Raw genomic sequence first — 25,398 nt, forward strand, 5'->3', positions numbered from 1 at the left:
CTCAGGAGAAATTGCCAAACAAATTTTAGGATCCATTTTATCCTGTTGTACATGTGAAAATGAAAAAATTGAGGCTAAAAGAATTTTTTTGTGAAAAAAAAGTACTTTTTCATTTTTACGGATCAATTTGTGAAGCACCTGGGGGTTTAAAGGGCTCACTATGCATCTAGATAAGTTCCTTGGGGCGTCTAGTTTCCAAAATGGGGTCACTTGTGGGGGAGCTCCAATTTTTAGGCACACGGGGGCTCTCCAAATGTGACATGGTGTCCGCTAAAGAGTGCAGCCAATTTTTCATTCAAAAAGTCAAATGGCGCTCCTTCCCTTCCAAGCCCTGCCGTGCGCCCAAACAGTGGTTTACCCCCACATATGAGGTATCAGCGTACTCAGGACAAATTGGACAACAACGTACGTGGTTCAGTTTCTCCTTTTACCATTGGGAAAATAAAAATTGTTGCTGAAAAATCATTTTTGTGACTAAAAAGTTAAATGTTCATTTTTTCCTTCCATGTTGCTTCTGCTGCTGTGAAGCACCTGAAGGGTTAATAAACTTCTTGAATGTGGTTTTGTGCACCTTGAGGGGTGCAGTTTTTAGAATGGTGTCACTTTTGGGTATTTTCAGCCATATAGACCCCTCAAACTGACTTCAAATGTGAGGTGGTCCCTAAAAAAAATGGTTTTGTAAATTTCGTTGTAAAAATGAGAAATCGCTGGTCAAATTTTAACCCTTATAACTTCCTAGCAAAAAAAAATTTTGTTTCCAAAATTGTGCTGATGTAAAGTAGACGTGTGGGAAATGTTATTTATTAACTATTTTGTGTCACATAACTATCTGGTTTAACAGAATAAAAATTCAAAATGTGAAAATTGCGAAATTTTCAAAATTTTCGCCAAATTTCCGTTTTTATCACAAATAAACACAGAATTTATTGACCTAAATTTACCACTAACATGAAGCCCAATATGTCACGAAAAAACAATCTCAGAACCGCTAGGATCCATTGAAGCGTTCCTGAGTTATTACCTCATGAAGGGACACTGGTCAGAATTGCAAAAAACGGCAAGGTCTTTAAGGTCAAAATAGGCTGGGTCATGAAGGGGTTAAACCACATATCCAAACCCTTTCCACTTCCTGCCGCCTCCAACTCAAAAATATTTCACGGATCCGCACATTCCTAAACCAAGAATCTGCAAAAACCCTAGTCCATGCCCTCATCATCTCCCGCCTTGACTACTGTAACCTCCTGCTCTGTGGCCTCCCCTCTAACACTCTTGCACCCCTCCAATCTATTCTAAACTCTGCTGCCCGACTAATCCACCTGTCCCCCCGCTATTCCCCGGCCTCTCCCCTCTGTCAATCCCTGCACTGGCTCCCCATCACCCAGAGACTCCAGTACAAAAGCCTAACCATGACGTACAAAGCCATCCACAACCTGTCTCCTCCATACATCTGTGACCTCGTCTCCCGGTACTTTCCTGCACGCAACCTCCGATCCTCACAAGATCTCCTTCTCTACTCCCCTATTATCTCCTCTTCCCACAATCGCATACAAGATTTCTCTCGTGCATCCCCCCTACTCTGGAATGCTCTACCACAACATATCAGACTCTCGCCTACCATCGAAACCTTCAAAAAGAACCTGAAGACCCACCTCTTCCGACAAGCCTACAACCTGCAGTAACCACCGATTGACCAAACCGCTGCACGGCCAGCTCTACCCTCACCTACTGTATCCTCACCCATCCCTTGTAGATTGTGAGCCCTCGCGGGCAGGGTCCTCTCTCCTCCTGTACCAGTTGTGACTTGTATTTTTCAAGATTATTGTACTTGTTTTATTATGTATACCCCTCCTCACATGTAAAGCGCCATGGAATAAATGGCGCTATAATAATAAATAATAATAATAATAATAAAGCGCTGTTGAATTAATGGCGTTATATACGTGAGTAAAATAAATAAAATCTAGATACAATGGAAACTATTTTTTTGACAGTCTGTGAATGTTGTTCTCAAATTGTATAGGAATACAGGTGCGTGCACCTACATTTTTGACTGCAACATCTCAAAAGGTCCCACTTGACGTGACGTTTAGCCAGGGCCGTATTTGCCACTAGGCACGCGAGGGCACGTGCCTAGGGCGGCGACATTGCGGGGGGCGGCACCTGAGCAAGGTGTGTTTTTTTTTTAATAAGTCCCGGCCCGGGTCAAAAACGCGCCCGACGGCCCCGCCCCCCCCGCCTCCGAGTCCCCCCAGGCCCCCACCTCCGAGTCCCCCCACCTCCAAGTACCACCCACCCTCCCTGAAGACGATACTCACCTGCTCCAGCGATGCCTGGTCTCAGCGTCTGTAGCGCGTCCTGAGTGAGCGGTCACGTGGCACCACTAATTAAGGTCATGAATATGCGCATATTCATGACCTTAATTAGCTGTACGACATGACCGCTCACTCAGGAAGAAGGCGCTGCGGCGCCGCGGGACAGAGCCGGAGCCGGAGGGATGTCGGCGCGGCGTGTGGGACAGACAGGCAGCTGACAGGTGAGTATGAGGGACGGGGGGCGGGGGGAGGATGGGAAGCCACCCGCGCCATGCAATATGGCCCGGGAGAAGGAGCGGGGAGGGGGTGGAGAGATGAGCCATGCATAGGGAGGGGGGGAAGGGGGAATTATGAGCGCCATCAGCCATGCATAGGGAGGGGGGGAGGGGGAATTATGAGCGCCATCAGCCATGCATAGGGAGGGGGGGAGGGGGAATTATGAGCGCCATCAGCCATGCATAGGGAGGGGGGGAAATTATGAGCGCCATCAGCCATGCATAGGGGGGGGGGGGAATTATGAGCGCCATCAGCCATGCATAGGGAGGGGGGGGAATTATGAGCGCCATCAGCCATGCATAGGGAGGGGGGGAATTATGAGCGCCATCAGCCATGCATAGGGACGGGGGGGAATTATGAGCGCCATCAGCCATGCATAGGGAGGGGAGGGGGGGGGAATTATGAGCGCCATCAGCCATGCATAGGGGGGGGGAATTATGAGCGCCATCAGCCATGCATAGGGAGGGGGAGGGGGAATTATGAGCGCCATCAGCCATGCATAGGGAGGGGGGGGGGGAATTATGAGCGCCATCAGCCATGCATAGGGAGGGGGGGAATTATGAGCGCCATCAGCCATGCATAGGGAGGGGGGGAATTATGAGCGCCATCAGCCATGCATAGGGAGGGGGGGGAATTATGAGCGCCATCAGCCATGCATAGGGAGGGGGGGGGAATTATGAGCACCATCAGCCATGCATAGGGAGGGGGGGGAATTATGAGCGCCATCAGCCATGCATAGGGAGGGAGGGGGGGGAATTATGAGCCATCAGCCATGCATAGGGAGGGAGGGGGGGGGGGAATTATGAGCCATCAGCCATGCATAGGGGGGGAGGGGGGAATTGTGAGCCATCAGCCATGCATAGGGAGGGAGGGGGGGGAATTATGAGCCATCAGCCATGCATAGGGAGGGGGGGAATTATGAGCCATCAGCCATGCATAGGGAGGGGGGGGGAATTATGAGCCATGCATACAGGAGGAGGGGAGGGGGATTATACAATATGGAGCATCATGTGTGGTCATTATACAGTATTGAGCATCATGTGCGGTCATTATACAGTATGGAGCATCATGTGCGGCCATTATACAGTATGGAGCATCATGTGGGGTCATTATACAGTATGGAGCATCATGTGCGGTCATTATACAGTATTGAGCATCATGTGGGGCCATTATACAGTACGGAGCATCATGTGCGGTCATTATACAGTATGGAGCATCATGTGTGGCCATTATACAGTATGGAGCATCATGTGTGGCCATTATACAGTATGGAGCATCATGTGCGGCCATTATACAGTATGGAGCATCATGTGCGGTCATTATACAGTATGGATCATCATGTGTGGCCATTATACAGTATGGAGCATCATGTGGGGTCATTATACAGTATGGAGCATCATGTGCGGTCATTATACAGTATTGAGCATCATGTGCGGCCATTATACAGTATGGAGCATCATGTGTGGTCATTATACAGTATTGAGCATCATGTGCGGTCATTATACAGTATGGAGCATCATGTGCGGCCATTATACAGTATTGAGCATCATGTGGGGCCATTATAAAGTATGGAGCATCATGTATGGCCATTATACAGTATGGAGCATCATGTGCGGTCATTATACAGTATTGAGCATCATGTGCGGCCATTATACAGTATGGAGCATCATGTGCGGTCATTATACAGTATTGAGCATCATGTGCGGTCATTATACAGTATGGAGCATCATGTGCGGCCATTATACAGTATGGAGCATCATGTGGGGTCATTATACAGTATGGAGCATCATGTGCGGTCATTATACAGTATTGAGCATCATGTGGGGCCATTATACAGTATGGAGCATCATGTGCGGTCATTATACAGTATGGAGCATCATGTGTGGCCATTATACAGTATGGAGCATCATGTGCGGCCATTATACAGTATGGAGCATCATGTGCGGTCATTATACAGTATGGATCATGTGTGGCCATTATACAATATGGAGCATCATGTGGGGTCATTATACAGTATGGAGCATCATGTGCGGTCATTATACAGTATTGAGCATCATGTGCGGCCATTATACAGTATGGAGCATCATGTGTGGTCATTATACAGTATTGAGCATCATGTGCGGTCATTATACAGTATGGAGCATCATGTGCGGCCATTATACAGTATTGAGCATCATGTGGCGCCATTATAAAGTATGGAGCATCATGTATGGCCATTATACAGTATGGAGCATCATGTGCGGTCATTATACAGTATTGAGCATCATGTGTGGCCATTATACAGTATTGAGCATCATGTGTGGTCATTATACAGTATGGAGCATCATGTAGGGCCATTATACAGTATGTGGAGCACTGCGTAGCCATTATACAGTATGGAGCACTGCGTGGCCATATTTTTTTGGTTTTAATTATTGTATATGAAACAGTGTGATCAGCAGTGCTGAATGGGTGTGGTTGGGACTTGGATATGGGTGTGATTAGTTGTGAAATGGGTGTAGTCAGAGGCGTGGCCCAAAATTTGCCGCGGCGCACTACGTGAGCCGCAACCTTTACACCTTTTTCCCTTCTTCAAAAGTTGGGGGGTATGGTACCGCATTTCCCAGATCACAGCAAGTACCGCAAATCCCATAGGGAATTAATGAAACCAAACGCAGTGTTGCCGTAAGTGATCCGTTACGCGGCAGATGCAGAAAAACTGCCTGATCTGCTGCAAAAGGCGACTTTCACATCAGCGATTCTTGCCAAAGTCACTGCGGATAGTGTCATACTCACCAATGGGGGAGGCAGCACTAAAAGTGCTTGGGGGGAAGAAAATCTAAATACGGCCCTGCGTTTAGCCTTAGCCTGCAAAATTATAACAATAGAATATCACCCATAACTTTTATAGAATCGTTTTCCAATTATGAAAGTAACTTTATAGTTGCTGAAATTTCATATTTGTATAATTTTTGCAGCATAATAGAAAAAGAAGCAAGGGAACGTTATGGTAGAACACTGGAGCACAGATGTGATGAATTAAAGCTGAGAAGTGCAACGCGCTCCCCAATTTCTGGCCTTATTGAGAATGCTGTTGTGGAGGTAAGTGCTAAAAGACCACGTATCATAGTCTGTGTTCACACAGTAAGGCCAGAGTCACACTAGACCGTAATACGGCCGAGTGCAATGCGATAAAAAATCGCATAGCACTCGGCTCAATGTTAATCAATGGGGCAGCTCCTATTATCCGTTGTTTTCTCGGCCGTATTCAGGATCCGAGTGAAATCGCAGCATGCTGCGACTGTCAGCGTATCTCGGCCGAGAATCGCCAATGAAAGTCTATGGGGGCGAGAAAAAAATCGGATTACACACGGACCATCAGTGTGACTTGCGAGAAATACGCACCTGTGTTCTATAGAAAAGCCGGCAATTCAGCGCGGTGTACAGTAAAATCACACTGACAGAATAGAATAGGTAGAATAAATGTGTACACATAGAATAGGTATATATATAGAAAGAGAGAGAGAGAGAGAGAGAAAATCACAGCAGCACATGTATATGAATCGGCCATGTGAAAACACAAACAAATATACATTTCTCAAAAATATTTTTTCATAAGAATTTTTTCAAAAATTTTTTTTTCAGAAAACTTACAGTTAAAGATGAAATGGAGATTCTTGCACTCCTCCCATTGACCTTGCAGGTGGCGATAATCAACTCAACCTGCCCATAAATTGTAGGCTTAGCCCAGAGTGACATGTTTGGTCCAGAGTTGTAGGCTGGTGGCCCAAGAGTGGCATCTATGGTAGAGTAGGACCCATCAGGGGGAGATCACATTGCCGTGGTTGATGGGCACACATGAATTGGCCAATTTATGCGCTAAGAATCTCCATTTCATCTTTAACTGTAAGTTTTCTTAAAAAAAAATTTTTGAAAATTTTTTTATCAAAAAATATTTTTGAGAAATGTATATTTGTTTGTGTTTTCACATGGCCGATTCATATACATGTGCTGCTGTGATTTTTTCTCTCTGTATGTTGCAGTTTGCAGCTTGCACGTGTTCACATTGGGAGTGCTGATTGGTTTTTTTTCCTCTCTCTCTCTCTCTCTCTCTTTATATATATATATGTATATATACATATATATATATGTCAGTGAGACACACATGAATATATATTTATATTTAATTTAGTGCTAGATAGCAGAAAAGACGGTAATTAAATTGCCGGCTTTTGCTATCTCCTTCCAAAACCCGACATGATGTGAGACATGGTTTACATGCAGTACACCATCTCATATCCCTTCTTTTATTACATATTCCTCTTGAGTAATGTAAGAAGTGTCTTTGTGTCAAATTTGGTGTCTCTAGCTATTAAATTAAAGGGTTAAATCCCGGAAAAAACTGGCGTGGGCTCCCGCGCAATTTTCTCCGCCAGAGTGGTAAAGCCAGTGACTGAGGGCAGATATTAATAGCCTGGAGAGGGACCATGGTTATAGGACCCCCCAACCCCCCCCCCCCCCCCCCGGCTAAAAATACCTGCCCCCAGCCACCCCAGAAAAGGCACATCTGTAAGATGCGCCTATTCTGGCACTTAGCCTCTCTCTTCCCATTCCCCTGTAGCGGTGGGATATGGGGTAATGAAGGGTTAATGTAACCTTGCATTTTGCATTGTCTCATATCCTCTCGGGTTTGGGAAGGAGATAGGAAAAGCCAGCAATTGAATTACCAGCTTTTCTGCTATATGGCGCTGTATGAAATATACATATATATATACATATACTGTATGTGCCTCACTGACATATATATATATATATATATATATATAGATATATATATATATATATATATATATATATATACTGTGTATGTATATATATATATACAGTACATATATATACACTAGATTGTGGCCCGATTCTAACGCATCGGGTATTCTAGAATATGCATGTCCCTGTAATATATGGACAATGATGATTCCAGAATTCGCGGCAGACTGTGCCCGTTGCTGATTGGTCGAGGCAACCTTTATGACATCATCGTCGCCATGGCAACCATTATGACATCATCGTCGCTGTGCCCGTTGCTGATTGGTCGAGGCCTGGCGGCCTCGACCAATCAGAGACGCAGGATGTCTACGTCCTTTATGACATCATCGTCGCTGTGCCCGTTGCTGATTGGTCGTGGCCTGGCAGCCTCGACCAATCAGAGACGCAGGATGTCTACGTCCTTTATGACATCATCGTCGCTGTGCCCGTTGCTGATTGGTCGAGGCCTGGCGGCCTCGACCAATCAGAGACGCGGGATTTCTACGTCGATGCTGTGCCGGTCTCTGATTGGTCGAGGCCTGGCGGCCTCGACCAATCAGAGAGCCGGGATTTCCAGGACAGAAAGACAGACAGACAGACAGACGGAAAAACCCTTAGACAATTATATATATAGATACTGTATATATATATATATATATATATATATATATATATATATTTAGACTGTATATATGTTTTTAATAATTTTTGAGGCCATGGATCCATTCTATGTCCGTTTTGCAAGCCGGCGAGAAAATCTCGTCGTACGGATGACATACGGATAATTTGATGCCAGGAAATCGCATCTTTGCACTGCACTCGGATCACTGTTTTGTAAACATTTGTGCGATTCTCTTCCGTGTAAAACGGACCGTATTTTTATACATTGTGTGTGTCCCCAGCCTAAGAGATGAATACTGCAGAAAACGTGTGCAACTGAATACTGTAGATAGGTAGCATGTCGCAATAAGCGACTTTATTTGACAGGAATTGAATTCTCCTCTAATTTGCCAAAAATTATTATAGAATCTGGAGAATACAGATTTTTTTGCAGTTCTCTTGACGTGAATTCAGCAAAATAGCGACCAGCTGGCCTCCACTTGCAAATGGACAGGTGAGGAGTAAGATGAGTATTTCTCTTTTCTTTTTTTTTTTTAACATCAGGTCTGTCACACTCTGGGGTATGGAGAGACCTCAGAGCATAATAAGGAACATTCAATTTGCATTGCATAACTTCAATACAAACCGAATTTCCCTGATAAATTTGTGTGATTTGCCGAATTTTACTCTGCATATTCGATCATCTGCAGTAGTACGGTATATTTTTATTTAAGTCCTTTTGCACACCACTCTATCACATGTACAATATATGTAATCTCATTATTCTCTATACGAGCAATATTAGCTAAGCTTTTCTTTTTTGGCATATGATATTGTAGCAAATATCACGCATACATTTTTTTAGGAAACGCAAGAGTGTATAGTTTTTGCGCACTGCTTATAACTTACTGAGAATATTTTCCTTATAATGCACTGGTCATCCAAGGCACCACTTTTATATAATTCTCCATACTTAAAAGGAACCTGTCACCAGGTTTGTCCGATATGAGATGTGGCCACCCCCTTTCAGGGCTTATATACAGAAAAATAACTTTTATTACAGTATACTCACCTGCGGGGCGTAAGAAAGTGTCGCCCTTCTTGGTTGGCATCACACTCTTGCGCAGGCATATTTATCTGCCTTGTTGAGGGCAAAGTACTGCAGTGCACTGACCTTTTCTGGCTCCTGTGCACAGCAGTACTTTGCCTTGCTCTCAACGTGGCAGAGAAGTTCACCCGCGCAGGAGCGCAATGCCGAGCACACTGTGTGGATGATGCAGGGACATGTCATCCACACAAAGCAAGCAGGAGAGCGGTATCGCAAGAAGGGAGGCACCGGACCAAGAAGAGCGACACCCATCGGACCGGACCGCCCCGCAGGTGAGTATAATAAAAGTTATTTTTCTTCTCTTACAAGTCGGGTTGGGGCCAGATATACAGCATTATAGAATGCTCTATATAAGCCCTGTAAGGCGGTGGCCGTAACTTGTCGGCCAAACCTGGTGACAGGTTCCCTTTCATTCTGTGCATACCTACATATGGCATATATCATGAAATCTATGTGATACGCGTTTACTTTCTAAGCAAATATTGTTTTTATTATTTCTGAGGCATATACATGGTGAGCTAATTAGTGAGTCCTTGTGTGTCTTAACAGAAATTTGGAAACACTCCTTCCATGTATCCATTTGCATCAGATGAAGAAATGATTAATGAGTCCAGCAAAACATTAAATGTTCTCTACGTTTATAATGGTTTATATGAGCCCTATCATATCCATTGGCTGTTCCCTCTCCAAATGGCATTCAGGCAAACTCCAAGTACAGGTAAAAGGAGAATCAATCGGAAGTTCATCCTGCTTTCCGGAATTTTTATTTCTTTTTTTTTTGTACCAGTTAGTTATCTTTCACCAGAGTTGTTATTGCCTTCAGGTCCTTATGTTTAAACTATTATGTATTTTATTTAATCATGTATTTTGATATTATATTTTTGTTACTTTCTTTAAACACAAATCAATTTACACCCCATAGCCACCACAAATCTGTACTGTTTTTACTGAGTTATGTAATATGTTGGGAAAAAAAAGCAAAACTACTAGTTTCAAACCCATGCATAGTTACATATCAAAGTGGGATCATGTCCGTTTGCTTTCAAAATTCTCGCTCATACCACCGTATTTATCGGATGAGTACTATCTGATTTTTTTTATTGGATAGCACTTGGACCAATATTGTTTAAAGGGAACTTGTCACCAGAAAAAAAGCACCATTACCCTGCAGATATGGAGTTAATCTGCAGGTTAATAACGTTACTAACCTGCCCGGCGTCCCCCCAGTAGCGTTCCAATTTCTGACACCGGGGCAGCGCCGGTTCAGTCACTACTCTGAGTATACAGAGCAGCAGATGTAACCGAGCCCCTGACCCTGACTGACTGTGACCCTGCATTGGGGTCGGCTGTCAATCAGGGCTGGGGGTGCGATTACCGCTGCTGCTCTTTATTCTCAGTGGTGACTGAACCGACACCACCCCCTTGACTGAACCCAGTTACGTTACTTTTCTCCCTGTAGCGTTAGAGTAAGTGCAGGAGTCGGACAGGTTATTAACACTATTAACCTGCATATCTGCAAGTTAGTAGCATTTTTTCTCGTGTCACATTCTCTTTAATGGGTCAGTGCCAATTGCCGTGGTTTTTTTTTTTTTTTTTACTTACCGAATCTGCCTGTGAAAAAAATCACAGCATTATGTGATTTCACTACAATATCGGAATCCACTCATTAAAGTTTATGGGACTCATGAGTAAGACTGCCTAGTGCAGTTGAAACGCGTCGACTGGGTCATGTCGACCATGTACATTTTTCTTTTGCATGCACTATAATTTCTTTTCAAAAAGAAAAGGAAAATCCAGTCCTGTTGAGCTGGACTCCAATTTTTTCTATTTTCCTTGATGTGAGGCCAGGGCGAGGCCAGAGTCTGGATGAGCAACCACGCTCACTGGGTGAGCTGGAATCAAGTTTCTATAATTTTTTAAAAAACGTAGCTGCAATTTTTCATTTTTTTCAAGGAAATTTACAAAACTTATTTTTTTAGGGACCTATCCAGGTTTGAAGTGACTTTGGGGGTCCTATATATTGGAAAACCTCCAAAAGTGATACCATTTTAAAAACAGTACCCCCTGACATATTGAAAACTGCTATAACTATCAAATGTCCGCTTATGGTATCCTACCAACCTCAGTCCAATCATAATAAACATCCCAAATTGTTATTAGGGACAAAAAGGCATAGGCAAAACAAATTAAAGCTACATATTTTATTCAAAATATACACTGCTCAAAAAAATAAAGGGAACACTAAAATCCCACATCCTAGATATCACTGAATGAAATATTCCAGTGTAAATCTTTATTCATTACATAGTGGAATATGTTGAGAACAATAAAACCTAAAAAATGATTAATGTAAATCACAACTAATATCCCACAGAGGTCTGGAGTTGGAATGATGCTCAAAATCAAAGTGGAAAATGAAGTTACAGGCTGATCCAACTTCAGTGGAAATGCCTCAAGACAAGGAAATGATGCTCAGTAGTGTGTGTGGCCTCCACGTGCCTATATGATCTCCTACCATGCCTGGGCATGCTCCTGATGAGGCGGCAGATGGTGTCCTGAGGAATCTCCTCCCAGACCTGGACTAAAGCATCCACCAACTCCTGGACAGTCTGTGGTGCAACGTGATGGTGGATGGTGTGAGACATGATGTCCCAGATGTGTTCAATCGGATTCTGGTCTGGGGAACTGGTGGGCCAGTCCATAGCTTCAAAGCCTTCATCTTGCAGGAACTTCTGACACACTCCAGCCATATGAGGTCTGGCATTGTCCTGCATTAGGAGGAACCCAGGGCCAACCGCACCAGCATATGGTCTCACAAGGGGTCTGAGGATCTCATCTCGGAACCTAATGGCAGTCAGGCTGCCTCCGGCGAGCACATGGAGGGCTGTGCAGCCATCCTAAGAAATGCCACTCCACACCATTTCTGGCCCACTGCCAAACTGGTCATGCTGAAGGATGTTGCAGGCAGCAGATAGCTCTCCACGGCGTCTCCAGACTCTGTCACATCTGTCAGATGTGCTCAGTGTGAACCTGCTTTCATCTGTGAAGAGCACAGGGCGCCAGTGGCGAATTTGCCAATCCTGGTGTTCTGTGGTAAATGCCAAGCATCCTGCACGGTGTTGGGCTGTGAGCACAACCCCCATCTGTGGACGTCGGGCACTCAGACCATCCTCATGGAGTCGGTTTCTAACCGTTTGTGCAGACACATGCATATTTGTGGCCTGCTGGAGGTCATTTTGCAGGGCTCTGGCTGTGCTCCTCCTGTTCCTCCTTGCACATTTCTGTTTTTATTTTTTTTTTCTCTAAATATATTTTACCATTTGGGTTTATTAATTTCATCTTTTGATAGATCAGACTTTTATGGATACTGCAAAACCAACTATGTTAAATTCACTTAATATTATTTTTAATGTAGAAATGTGTGTGTGTGTGTGTGTGTGTGTGTGTGTGTGTGTGGGGGGGGGGGGGGGTTTGATTAAAATTGTAATGTGTTTTTTTTTTTCAATGTTTAAATTCTCCTAGGGGACTTTAACCTACGATTACCTGATCAGGATACTGTGTACTGCAATACTGCTGTATATAGTAAAAAATTGTATGCAGTACATAGTACAAAATATTGTCTCCTAACGAGACTAGAAAAAATGAAATAAAAAACAAAATTTTAGTTCTGTTTTCACACAGAGGAGTGACAAGAATTATCAGAAGAGTTGTCCAAGATCCAAGGACCACCTGTGGAGAGCTACAGAAAGACCTGGAATCAGTGGTTACAATTGTTTCAAAGAGAACTATAATTAATGCCCTCAACCCCTATGACCTGTATACCTGCTCACCACCCAAGACTCCATTGCTGAACAAAAAGCATGTTCAAGTGCGTTTCAGGTTTGCTCAACAACATTTAGACAAGCCTGTGGAATACTGGGAGAATAGAATATAAGAAACCAAAAAAGGACGTATTGCGCTAAATACTAAAATACATAATTTTTATTATATCACAAGATAAAAACATTTTAAAAGGTAAGGCTACTTTCACACTTGCGTTTTTTGCAATCCGTCGCAATCCGTAGTTTTGGGCAAAAAACGGATCCCGCAAATGTAAGCAAAAAAGAGAAAAGGTAGCATGCATATCACAGGGATCACCACACAAAAGTATCAAAATATAATTTTTATTGAGTCAAAGCACAAACACTGCAAAAAAGTTAAAACCTTTAAAAATGCATATCACAACAAATACACAGACCCATAATGGGGTCATACCCTTGTCATACCCCAAACAAAAAGAGCAGGAGACAATACATATGATGCTGATAATCCCTCACAAATAGCCACACAGAAAGAATGAGGTCATCTTATCAAAATAGTATAGCAAATGCATGTATAAAGAAGGTCCATTCCCAATAGGTTATAAGGTGCAATAATACATACTCCAAGCTTGTATGATGAAATGGTGGTCCTTCAAGAAATAATACCCAACAATAAAACGACCCATACAACCTGAGCCTGTAAATAGGGCTTCCTAGATAGGTGCGCAGTGAGGAGCATCGGTTCAATGCCCTCGTCTACCCCTGCTTTTCTATTTCTTATTGAACTGATGCTCCTCACTGGGCTCCTATCTAGGAAGCCCTATTTACAGGCTCAGGTTGTATGGGTCGTTTTATTGTTGGGTATTATTTCTTGAAGGACCACCATTTCATCGTACAAGCTTGGAGTATGTATTATTGCACCTTATAACCTATTGGGAATGGACCTTCTTTATACATGCATTTGCTATACTATTTTGATGAGATGACCTCATTCTCTCTGTGTGGCTATTTGTGAGGGTTTATCAGCATCATATGTATTGTCTCCTGCTGTTTTTGTTTGGGGTATGACAAGGGTATGACCCTATTATGGGTCTGTGTATTTGTTGTGATATGCATTTTTAAAGGTTTTAACTTTTTCGCAGTGTTTGTGCTTTGACTCAATAAAAATTATATTTTGATACTTTTGTGTGGTGATCCCTGTGATATGCATGCTACCTTTTCTCTTTTTTGTTTGTTGTGCCTATTTGTAGCATGCTATAGGTGATCCCCAGTAGTGGTGCCCGCCTACGTTTGTGGTTAGGATCCTGCAAATGTGCTCGCCGGATGCGTTTTTTGCCCATAGACTTGTATTAGCGATGGATCGCGACGGATGGCCACACGTCGCGTCCGTTGTGCAACGGATCCGTCGTGTTTTGGTGGACCGCCGTCAAGAAAAAGCGTTCAATGTAACGTTTTTTCGTACGTCACGTCCGCCATTTTCTACCGTGCATGCACAGCCGGAACTCCGCCCCCTCCTCCCCGGACTGCAGAATGGGCAGCGAATGCGTTGAAAAACTGCATCCGCGGCCCACGTCGTGCACAAATTTCTCAACGTGCGTCGGTACGTCGGCCCGATGCTTAGCAACGGACCCGTACCGACGCAAGTGTGAAAGTAGCCTTATACACACAATGAAAAAGGAGAGCAAAGTAGCAAAGCGCCTTCATGCAGCATGGTAGGGTAAGGCTGCCATCACACTAGCAGTATTTGGTCAGTATTTTACATCAGTATTTGTAAGCCAAAACCAGAAGTGGAACAATTAGCGGAAAAGTATAATAGAAACACGTCACCCCTTATGTATTTATCACCCACTCCTGGTTTTGGCTTACAAATACTGATGTAAAATACTTACCAAATACTGCTAGTGTGACGGCAGCCTAAGATGTACCGATTCAAGACATATCAAGCAACAGTGATATTATTGCAAGTGACCGCTCATAAAAGTCCTGAGTTCAAGGAGAGATAAATAAGGCTATATTATTTCTTTAAATTTCCAAGTGGAAAAAATAGGGAGGGCCAGGGAGAGCTAGTAGATGCAAATATAGAAAATAGCAAGTGACATGTCTTGATGAAAGATCAGATCATAATATTAATCATACAGAAGATCCATAAAATACCAAAGGGATAAGACAAAGTTGTACTGGAACTAATGCAAACCACACTGAAGTCTGTTAGCAAGTGAGGTAGAACAGAGCTGGTCAAGCAAAAGATATAAGAACAAGTATACTCATGAGTGATGAGCGAATATACTCGTTGCTCGAGATTTCCTGAGCACGCTCGGGTGACCTCCGAGTATTTTTATTGCTCAGAGATTTAGTTTTCTTCGCTGCAGCTGAATGATTTACATCTGTTAGCCAGCATAAGTACATGTGGGGGTTGCCTGGTTGCTAGGGAATCCCCACATGTACTTATGCTGGCTAACAGATGTAAATCAATCAGCTGCGGCGAATAAAACGAAATCTCCGAGCACTAAAATCTCGAATAACGAGTACACTCGCTCATCACTAATACTCATCTATTAACCTGGTTGCTGAAGGCAGGAAACCCCTACTCTCATTTCCTGTTAACTTCTTCGGGGAAGTATAGAATATAGTCTGGTTAGATGAGAGCAAAATTTAACTCTTTGGATGCCATAATACACACCATGTTTGGAGGCAAAAAGGCACTGCATATAATCACAAAAACATCATACAAGCAATGAAGTTTGGAGATGGGAACATCATAGTGTGGGGCTGATTTTAAGCATATGTCACTGGCAAACTTCATTTAATTGCAGGGAGAATTAATCCACAAATGTACCCAGATGTTCTAAAAAATCTGGCACCTACCAGGATGATGATGAAATGAGGGTGGATATTTCAGCAAGACAATGATCCCAAACACACAACCAAGGAAACTCCCAATTGGTTTCAGAAAAAGAAAATAAAGCTGCTGGAATGTCCCAGCCAATCACCTGACCAGAATCCAATGGCAAATGTATGGAAATAACTAAAGCTCAGAGTTCATAGAAAGAGCCCACAGAACCTTCAGGATTTGAAGAGTGTTTGTGTGGAAGAATGGGTCAAAATCACACCTGAGAAATGCATGCGACTAGTTGTTCCTTACAGGAGGCATCTTGAAGCGGTTATCACCAACAAAAGCTATTGTATGAAGTATTAATTTAATTTCAGTAAGCAAGTTATTACACATAACTTAATTTATGGTATTTAACCCACTGTGTGTATATATACGTATGTGTGTGTGTGTGTGTATATATATATATATATATATATATATGTGTGTGTATGTATGTATATATATATGTGTGTGTGTATATAGGTGAATACAGTAGCGTAGCTACCGGGTGGGCAGAGGGTGTGGGCGCCCCGGGCCCAAAGCTCAGAGGGGACCCACCCGGAGCTAAGCTACTGTAATTGTATCGGAGCGCTGCGCGGGCCGATACAGTTACCTTCTGCGGCAGAGCAGAGAGAATCGATCTCCCTGCTCTGGCGCTATGGGGCCCCTGACCAGGCGGGGGGGGGGGCCTGGTGCCAGCAGTGGGCCCCCCGCCTGTCATCGCAGGGTCAGCTGTGCTGGCATTTAGCCGATACTGCTGACCGCTATGATGAGGGAAGGAGCGCTGCGCTCCTTCCCCCATCATCCCCCTGTTAGCGTCTGATGTCGCCGACGCTGACAGGGGACGTGATGAGTCACTGCCTGGCGCCGAGACGAGCGGAAACTCATGGCAGCGCAGGAACCAGGAAGAAGAGAAGTGAGTATTTTTTTAAGGGATGCTGCCTTATACTACAGAATCTGCCTATGGGGGGTGTTATGATCTGGTGGTTTAGGAGTAACATGGAACAAGCCCTGAAGGAAGTGGTATCTGTACTGACCGCAGTCCCTAAGCTCAACACAACACTAGAAGTAGCCGTGGAATGCTCCTAACTCTCCCTAGGCATCTCGTCACAGCCTAAGAGCTAACTACCCCTAAAGATAGAAGCAGGAAAACTATCTTGCCTCAGAGAAAATCCCCAAAGGATATATTAGCCCCCACAAATAATGACTGTGAGTGGAGAGGGAAAAGACATACACAGAATGAAACCAGGATGAGCACAGTAGGCCAGTCTAGCTAGATAGATAGGACAGGATGGAATACTGTGCGGTCAGTATAAAACACTACAAAAATCCACGCAGAGATTACAAAAATCTCCACACCTGACTAAAGGTGTGGAGGGTAAATCTGCTTCCCAGAGCTTCCAGCAACACAGAGATAATTCATACTGATAAGCTGGACAAACATAGAAAGCACAGAACGGATAAGTCCACAATCTGTGGACAGAAAAGAGCAAGCAAGAACTTAGCTTTGCTGAACTGGTCAGGATAACAGGGAAATCCAAAGAGATGTGAATCCAACCAGGAACCATTTACAAGTGGCACTGGCTGAAAGAAAAAGTCAGGCATAAATAGCCGAGCAGAAAAGACAATCAGTAGAAGCAGCTGCTGACAGCTAAATCCAAGGAGCAGCCATACCACTTGAAACCACAAGAGGGAGCCCAAGAGCAGAACTCACAAAAGTGCCACTTACAACCACCGGAGGGAGCCCAAGAGGGGAATTCACAACAGTTCCCCCCCCTTGAGGAGGGGTCACCGAACCCTCACCAGAGCCCCCAGGCCGATCAGGACGAGCCAAGTGAAAAGCACGAACCAAATCGGTGGCATGGACATCGGAGGCAACAACCCAAGAATTATCCTCCTGGCCATAACCCTTCCACTTGACAAGATACTGAAGCCTCAGCCTCGAAAAACGAGAATCCAAAATCTTCTCAACCTCATATTCCAACTCTCCCTCAACCAACACCGGGGCAGGAGGGTCAACCGAGGGAACAACGGCACCACATATCTCCGCAACAAAGATCTATGGAAAACATTATGAATGGCAAAAGAGGCTGGAAGAGCCAAACGAAAAGACACCGGATTAATAATTTCAGAAATTTTATAAGGACCAATAAACCGAGGCTTAAACTTAGGGGAAGAAACCTTCATAGGAACATGACGAGAAGACAACCAAACCAAATCCCCCACACGAAGCCGGGGGCCAACACACCGACGGCGGTTAGCAAAACGTTGAGCCTTTTCCTGAGACAACATCAAATTGTCCACCACATGAGTCCAAATCTGCTGCAGCCTGTCCACCACAGAATCAAAACCAGGACAATCAGAAGGCTCAACCTGCCCAAAAGAAAAACGAGGATGAAAACCAAAATTACAAAAAAAAGGTGAAACCAAAGTAGCCGAACTAGCCCAATTATTAAGGGCAAACTCGGCCAACGGCAAGAAAGACACCCAATCATCCTGATCAGCAGACACAAAGCATCTCAAATAGGTCTCCAAGGTCTGATTAGTTCGCTCAGTTTGGCCATTAGTCTGAGGATGAAACGCCGAAGAAAAAGACAAATCAATGCCCATCCTAGCACAAAAGGCCCGCCAAAACCTAGAGACAAACTGAGAACCTCTGTCAGACACAATATTCTCCGGAATGCCATGCAAACGAACCACATGCTGAAAAAACAATGGAACCAAATCTGAGGAGGAAGGCAACTTAGGCAAAGGTACCAGATGGACCATTTTAGAGAACCGGTCACAAACAATCCAGATAACAGACATCTTCTGGGAAACAGGAAGATCCGAAATAAAATCCATGGAAATATGCGTCCAGGGTCTCTCAGGGACCGGCAAAGGCAAAAGCAACCCACTAGCACGGGAACAGCAAGGCTTGGCTCGGGCGCAAGTCCCACAGGACTGCACAAAAGCACGGACATCGCGCGACAAGGAAGGCCACCAAAAGGACCTAGCAACCAAATCTCTGGTACCAAAAATCCCAGGATGACCAGCCAACACTGAACAATGAACCTCAGAAATCACCTTACTCGTCCATCTATCAGGAACAAACAGCTTCCCCACAGGACAGCGGTCAGGCCTATCAGCCTGAAATTCCTGAAGCACCCGCCGCAAATCAGGGGAGATGGCAGAAAGAATCACCCCTTCCTTAAGAATGCCAACCGGCTCAAGGACTCCAGGAGAATCAGGCGAAAAACTCCTAGAGAGGGCATCAGCCTTAACATTCTTAGATCCCGGAAGATATGAGACCACAAAATCAAAACGGGAGAAAAACAGAGACCATCGAGCCTGTCTAGGATTCAGCCGCTTGGCCGACTCGAGGTAAACCAGATTCTTACGATCAGTCAAGACCACAACGCGGTGCTTAGCTCCCTCAAGCCAATGTCGCCACTCCTCAAACGCCCATTTCATAGCCAACAACTCCCGATTGCCGACATCATAATTGCGTTCCGCAGGCGAAAACTTTCTGGAAAAAAAAGCACATGGTTTCATCAAAGAACCATCAGACTCCCTCTGAGACAAAACGGCCCCTGCCCCAATCTTAGAAGCGTCGACCTCAACCTGAAAAGGAAGAGAAACATCCGGCTGACGCAACACAGGGGCAGAAGTAAATCGGCGTTTAAGCTCCTGAAAGGCCTCAACAGCCGCAGAGGACCAATTCGTCACATCAGTGCCTTTCTTCGTCAAATCAGTAAGGGTCTTAAACACACTGGAAAAGTTGGCAATGAAACGGCGATAAAAATTAGCAAAGCCCAAAATTTTTTGAAGGCCCTTCACAGATGTGGGTTGAATCCAGTCATGAATAGCTTGAACCTTAACAGGATCCATTTCTATAGACGAGGGAGAAAAAAATAAAACCCAAAAAGAGACCTTCTGAACTCCGAATAGGCACTTAGACCCCTTCACAAACAAAGCATTATCACGAAGGATCTGGAACACCATCCTGACCTGCTTCACATGAGACTCCTAATCATCGGAAAAAATCAAAATATCATCCAAATATACGACCATGAATTTATCAAGATAATTGCGGAAAATATCATGCATGAAAGACTGGAACACAGATGGAGCATTAGAGAGCCCAAATGGCATCACAAGGTATTCAAAATGGCCTTCGGGCGTATTAAATGCGTTTTTCCATTCGTCACCCTGTTTAATACGAACAAGATTATATGCCCCTCGGAGGTCAATCTTAGAAAACCAACTAGCCCCCTTAATCTGAGCAAACAAATCAGTAAGCAAAGGCAAGGGGTATTGGAATTTGACCGTGATCTTATTAAGAAGACGATAATCAATACAGGGTCTCAAGGAGCCATCCTTCTTAGCAACAAAAAAGAAACCCGCTCCCAATGGTGACGAAGAGGGCCGAATATGCCCCTTCTCCAAAGACTCCTTAACATAACTCCGCATGGCGGCATGCTCTGGCACAGACAGATTGAAAAGTCGGCCCTTAGGGAACTTGCAACCAGGAATCAAGTTAATAGCACAATCACAGTCCCTGTGTGGTGGAAGGGAACTGGACTTGGGCTCATCAAATACATCCTGGAAATCCGACAAAAACTCAGGGACCTCAGAAGAGGGGGAAGAGGAAATTGACATCAAAGGAATGTCACTATGTACCCCTTGACAACCCCAACTAGTCACAGTCATAGTTTTCCAATCCAGCACCGGATTATGTTCCTGTAACCATGGAAAACCCAGTACAACAACATCATGCAGGTTATGCAACACCAGAAAACGGCAATCTTCCTGATGTGCTGGGGACGTGTACATAGTCATCTGCGTCCAGTACTGAGGTTTATCCTTGGCCAAGGGTGTAGCATCAATACCCCTCAAAGGAATAGGGCTCTGCAAAGGCTGCAAGGAAAAACCACAGCGCCTGGCGAATTCTAAGTCCATTAAGTTCAGGGCAGCGCCTGAATACACAAATGCCATCACAGAAAAGGACGACAATGAGCAAATCAGGGTCACAGATAAGAGAAATTTAGGCTGTATAGTACTAATGGTAACAGACCTAGCGACTCTCTTAGTACGCTTAGGGCAATCAGAGATAACATGAGTAGAATCACCACAGTAAAAACACAGCCTATTCTGACGTTTGAATTCCTGCCGTTCTATTCTAGTCAAAATCCTATCACATTGCATAGGATCAGGACTCTGCTCCGAGGACACTGCCATATGGTGCACAGCTTTGCGCTCGCGCAGACGCCGATCAATCTGAATGGCTAGAGACATAGATTCGCTCAAACCGGCAGGCGTAGGAAAGCCCACCATAACATTTTTAAGGGTTTCAGAAAGGGTTTCTGAAAATAGCAGCCAGAGCCTCTTCATTCCATTTAGTGAGCACAGACCATTTTCTAAATTTCTGGCAGTATAATTCTGCCGCTTCCTGACCTTGACACAAGGCCAACAGGGTTTTTTCTGCATGATCCACAGAATTAGGTTCGTCATACAATAATCCGAGTGCTTGAAAAAATGCGTCTACATTCAATAATGCCGGATCCCCTGTTTCAAGAGAAAAGGCCCAGTCTTGAGGGTCACCACGCAGCAAGGATATGATGATTTTTACTTGCTGAATGGGATCACCTGAAAAACGGGGTTTCAAAGCAAAAAACAATTTGCAGTTATTTTTAAAGTTCAAAAACTTGGATCTGTCCCCAAAAAACAAATCAGGAGTAGGAATTCTAGGCTCTAAAGCCGGAGTCTGGACAATGTAGTCCTGGATACACTGTACTCTTGCAGCAAGTTGATCCACACAAGAAAACAAACCCTGAACATCCATGCCAAAGCATATATCCTGAACCACCCAGATATCAAGAGGGAAAAAAAGACAAACTAGAGCACAGAAAAAAAAATGGTTCACAACTTTCTTTTCCTTCTTTTGAGATGCATTTAATTCATTTTTGGCCACTTGTACTGTTATGATGCGGTGGTTTAGGAGCAACATGGAACGAGCTCTGAAGGAAGTGGTAACTGTACTGACCGCAGTCCCTAAGCTCAATACAACACGAGAAGTAGCCGTGGAATGCTCCTAACTCTCCCTAGGCACCTCGTCACCGCCTAAGAGCTAACTACCCCTAAAGATAGAAGCAGGAAAACTATCTTGCCTCAGAGAAAATCCCCAAAGGATAGATTAGCCCCCCACAAATAATGACTGTGAGTGGAGAGGGAAAAGACATACACAGAATGAAACCAGGATGAGCACAGGAGGCCAGTCTAACTTGATAGATAGGACAGGATGGAATACTGTGCGGTCAGTATTAAACACTACAAAAATCCACGCAGAGTTTACTAAAAATCTCCACACCTGACTAAAGGTGTGGAGGGTAAATCTGCTTCCCAGAGCTTCCAGCAAGACAGAATTAATTCATACTGATAAAGCTGGACAAATATAGAAGCACAGAACGGATAAGTCCACAAACTGTGAACAGAAAAGAGCAAGCAAAAACTTAGCTTAGCTGAACTGGTCAGGATAACAGGGAAATCCAAAGAGATGTGAATCCAACCAGGAACCAATTACAAGTGGCACTGGCTGAAGGACAGAACCAGGCATAAATAGCCGAGCAGAAAAGACGATCAGTGGAAGCAGCTGAAGACAGCTAACTCCAAGGAGCAGCCATACCACTTGAAACCACAAGAGGGAGCCCAAGAGCAGAACTCACAAAAGTGCCACTTACAACCACCGGAGGGAGCCCAAGAGCGGAATTCACAACAGTCAAAGTGCTCACTATACCCCTGGATAAAATCCTTGAGGGATGTAGTTTCCAAAATGGGGTCACTTATGTTTTTTTTTCACTGTTTAGGCACATCAGATGTTCTCCAAATGTGACATGATGCCTGCAGATCATTGCATCAAAGTCTGCATTCCTAAACGTCACTCCTTCCTTTCTGAGCTCTGCCGTGTGCCAAAACAGTGGTTATCCTCCACATATAGGGTATCCACATAGTCAGAAGAAATTGCAAAACAAATTTTTTGGTCCATTTTCTCCCGTTAACCTCCCGTTAAAATTTGGTACTAAAATTATATCTTTGTGGATAAAATGTGATTTTTTTTTTTTAATTTTCACAGCTCTACTTTATAAACTTCTGTGAAACACCTGGGGGTTCCAGGTGCTCATGACACATCTAGATAAGTTCCCTAAGGGGTGTACTTTCCAAAATGGGGTCATTTGTGGGGGATTTACTCTGTTTAGGCACATCATGGGCTCTCCAAACGCGACATTGTGTCCACTCTCGATTCTTACTGTTTTTGCGTTCAAAAAGTCAAATGGTACTACTTCTCTTCCGAGCCCTGCCTTGTGCCCAAAGAGTGGATTTCCCCCACACATAGGATAGCAGCGTACTCAGTAGAAAATATACAACAAACTTTATGGTCCATTTTTTCCTGTTACCCTTGTGAAAATAACAAATTTGAAGCTGAAGTAAAATTTTTGTGGAAAAAGTTAAATGTTCATTTTTTCCTTCCACGTTGCTTTAACTGCTGTGAAGCACCAGAAGGGTTAATACACTTCTTGAATGTGTTTTTTGAGTACCTTGGGGGTGTGTGGTCTTAGAATGGTGTCACTTTTGGGTATTTTGTGTCATACAGACCCCCCAAAGACACTTTAAATTTGATATGGTCCCTAAAAAATGGTTTTGTAATGTTTTAAAAATGAAAAATCGTTGGTCGACTTTTAACCCTTGTAATTTCCTAACAAAAAAAATATGTTTCAAAAATTGTGCTGATGTAAAGTAGACATGTGGGAAACTTCATTTATTAACTGTTTTGTGTGACATAAGTCTCTGACTTAAGGGCATAAGAATTAAACGTTTGAAAATTGCAAAAATTTCGAATTTTTCGCCAAATTTCAGATATTTTCACAAACGCAAGTCATATAGAAGAAATTTTACCACTGTCATAAAGTACAATAAGTTATGGAAAAACAAACTCAGAATCAGTGTGATCCGTTGAAGCATTCCAGAGTAGAACCACATAAAGTGACATTGGTCAGAATTTAAAAAATTGGCTTGTTCATTAAGGTCAAAATTGGCTCGGTCACGAAGGGGTTAAACAACAACCACAAGACAGATTTTATCAACAAGGTATCATTTTAATCAGTATAACGGCGCCAACCTGACACTTTCAACAATAAGTCACTTTTTTTTTTACTTCCTTTAAGGTAATAAATAATAATTCAGGTAAAGCGCAGAAATAGAAGCATACCCACAAACGTGCCAAATAATTACAGAAATCTATTAAACACACCTTAAAGGAGTTTTCCAACTAATATAAGTTAATTTTAATGAATAGATCTTGGAATAATAAGTTCCATAATTGAATGTGTTTAATGTTCCTGTGATGAGATAATCTTATAAATGTGTCCCTGCTGTGTACTTTGTAATGGCCATGTCTCACCGTGCAGGAACATGGTCTGATCATACCACAGCTCCTGGGCAGGGGAGGAAGCAAAAGAGTATACAGACAGGACAGCATGGGATAACAAATGATCTTTTTTTTAAGTAAAACATTGTTTATAAACATGCAGAGAAATGTTTTACATCACAAAAAGAATCGCTGTGATACTGTACTGTCTGTACACTCCCTTTTGCTTTCCTCCCCTGCCCAGGAGCTGTGATATGATCAGATCATGTTCCTGCACGGTCAGACACAGCCATTACACAGTACATAGCAGGAGCACATTTATAAGATTATCTCAGCACGGGAACATTTAATTTAAACACATCCAATTATTATTATTCCAAGATGTATTCATTAAAATGAATTTTTGCTCATGGCAAAACCTATTTAAGCCAGAAACTCTATAAGATCATAAAATGAGGTGATCTCTGCACTGAATGAAGATCAGTTTGTGTTTTGTGAGACAATTAATAAATGTGAATCATGAACTAATTTATTTGCATGTAACATTTCTTTATCATTTTCCTAATTTTCTATTGTGTGTCTAATTGACTGCTTTCCCAGGGTTTATATCTAGATTGTGAAATAAATATTTTGCTTTTTCAGCTGAGCATCCATATGAATTATTCATGTATCTACATCTTTTGATTAAAAATATATTCCCTTCATGGCTGGAGATTTTTGCGATGGCTGAACGAGTCATGGCTACCCTGCAAACCGAGGATATGGAGCTGTTTGTTCATCTTCAACAAACTTTTCCAAGGAATGTGACTTTCGACCCAAAGGTATGAACTTTTTATCTTATATTGAAAGATTATATTCATTCAGTTTAATCTACAATACTTGATATTAAACAATCAAAAGTTTCATTAAACTTTTAGTATTGCTAACTAATTTACCGTAGTTGAGTTTTCCTGTTTTATACTGTAATGTAATCACTAGGATATGTCATTACTTTATGAACAAAGTATTGGTGTAGTCAGTGCTTCCCTAAAAAGCCGAACCTCAGCCTCCTGCTGGTAATGAGGTTTCCTGAAGATTATTACCTAGCCGGATGATGAAACACCTTTGTCTTGGAAAAACTTAGAGACGGTGGATCACTGCATGAGTTTTATTTCTCCCTTTATTCTTTGGATTCGTGGGGGTGCAATAGGTCGGACTCCCTGAGTGTATTATTTCTTCCTATAGTGTCTGCGGTGGGTTCT

The 25,398-nt window shown here is 43.3% G+C and overlaps 1 protein-coding gene across 1 annotated transcript in view; it reads left to right on the forward strand.

The window, feature by feature from the left end:
• Positions 1-25,066, forward strand: part of LOC138671647 (uncharacterized) — a 108,820-nt gene extending 83,754 nt beyond the window's left edge. The window contains exons 7-10 of the mRNA XM_069759818.1: positions 5,546-5,669; positions 9,631-9,799; positions 24,800-24,978; positions 25,022-25,066. Coding sequence (XP_069615919.1) covers positions 5,546-5,669; positions 9,631-9,799; positions 24,800-24,978; positions 25,022-25,066 — 517 coding nt within the window. The remainder of the gene's footprint in view (positions 1-5,545; positions 5,670-9,630; positions 9,800-24,799; positions 24,979-25,021) is intronic.
• Positions 25,067-25,398: the final 332 nt, after the last annotated feature.

Source organism: Ranitomeya imitator, chromosome 3 (assembly GCF_032444005.1).
Source record: "Ranitomeya imitator isolate aRanImi1 chromosome 3, aRanImi1.pri, whole genome shotgun sequence".
Classification (NCBI taxonomy): Eukaryota; Metazoa; Chordata; class Amphibia; order Anura; family Dendrobatidae; genus Ranitomeya; species Ranitomeya imitator.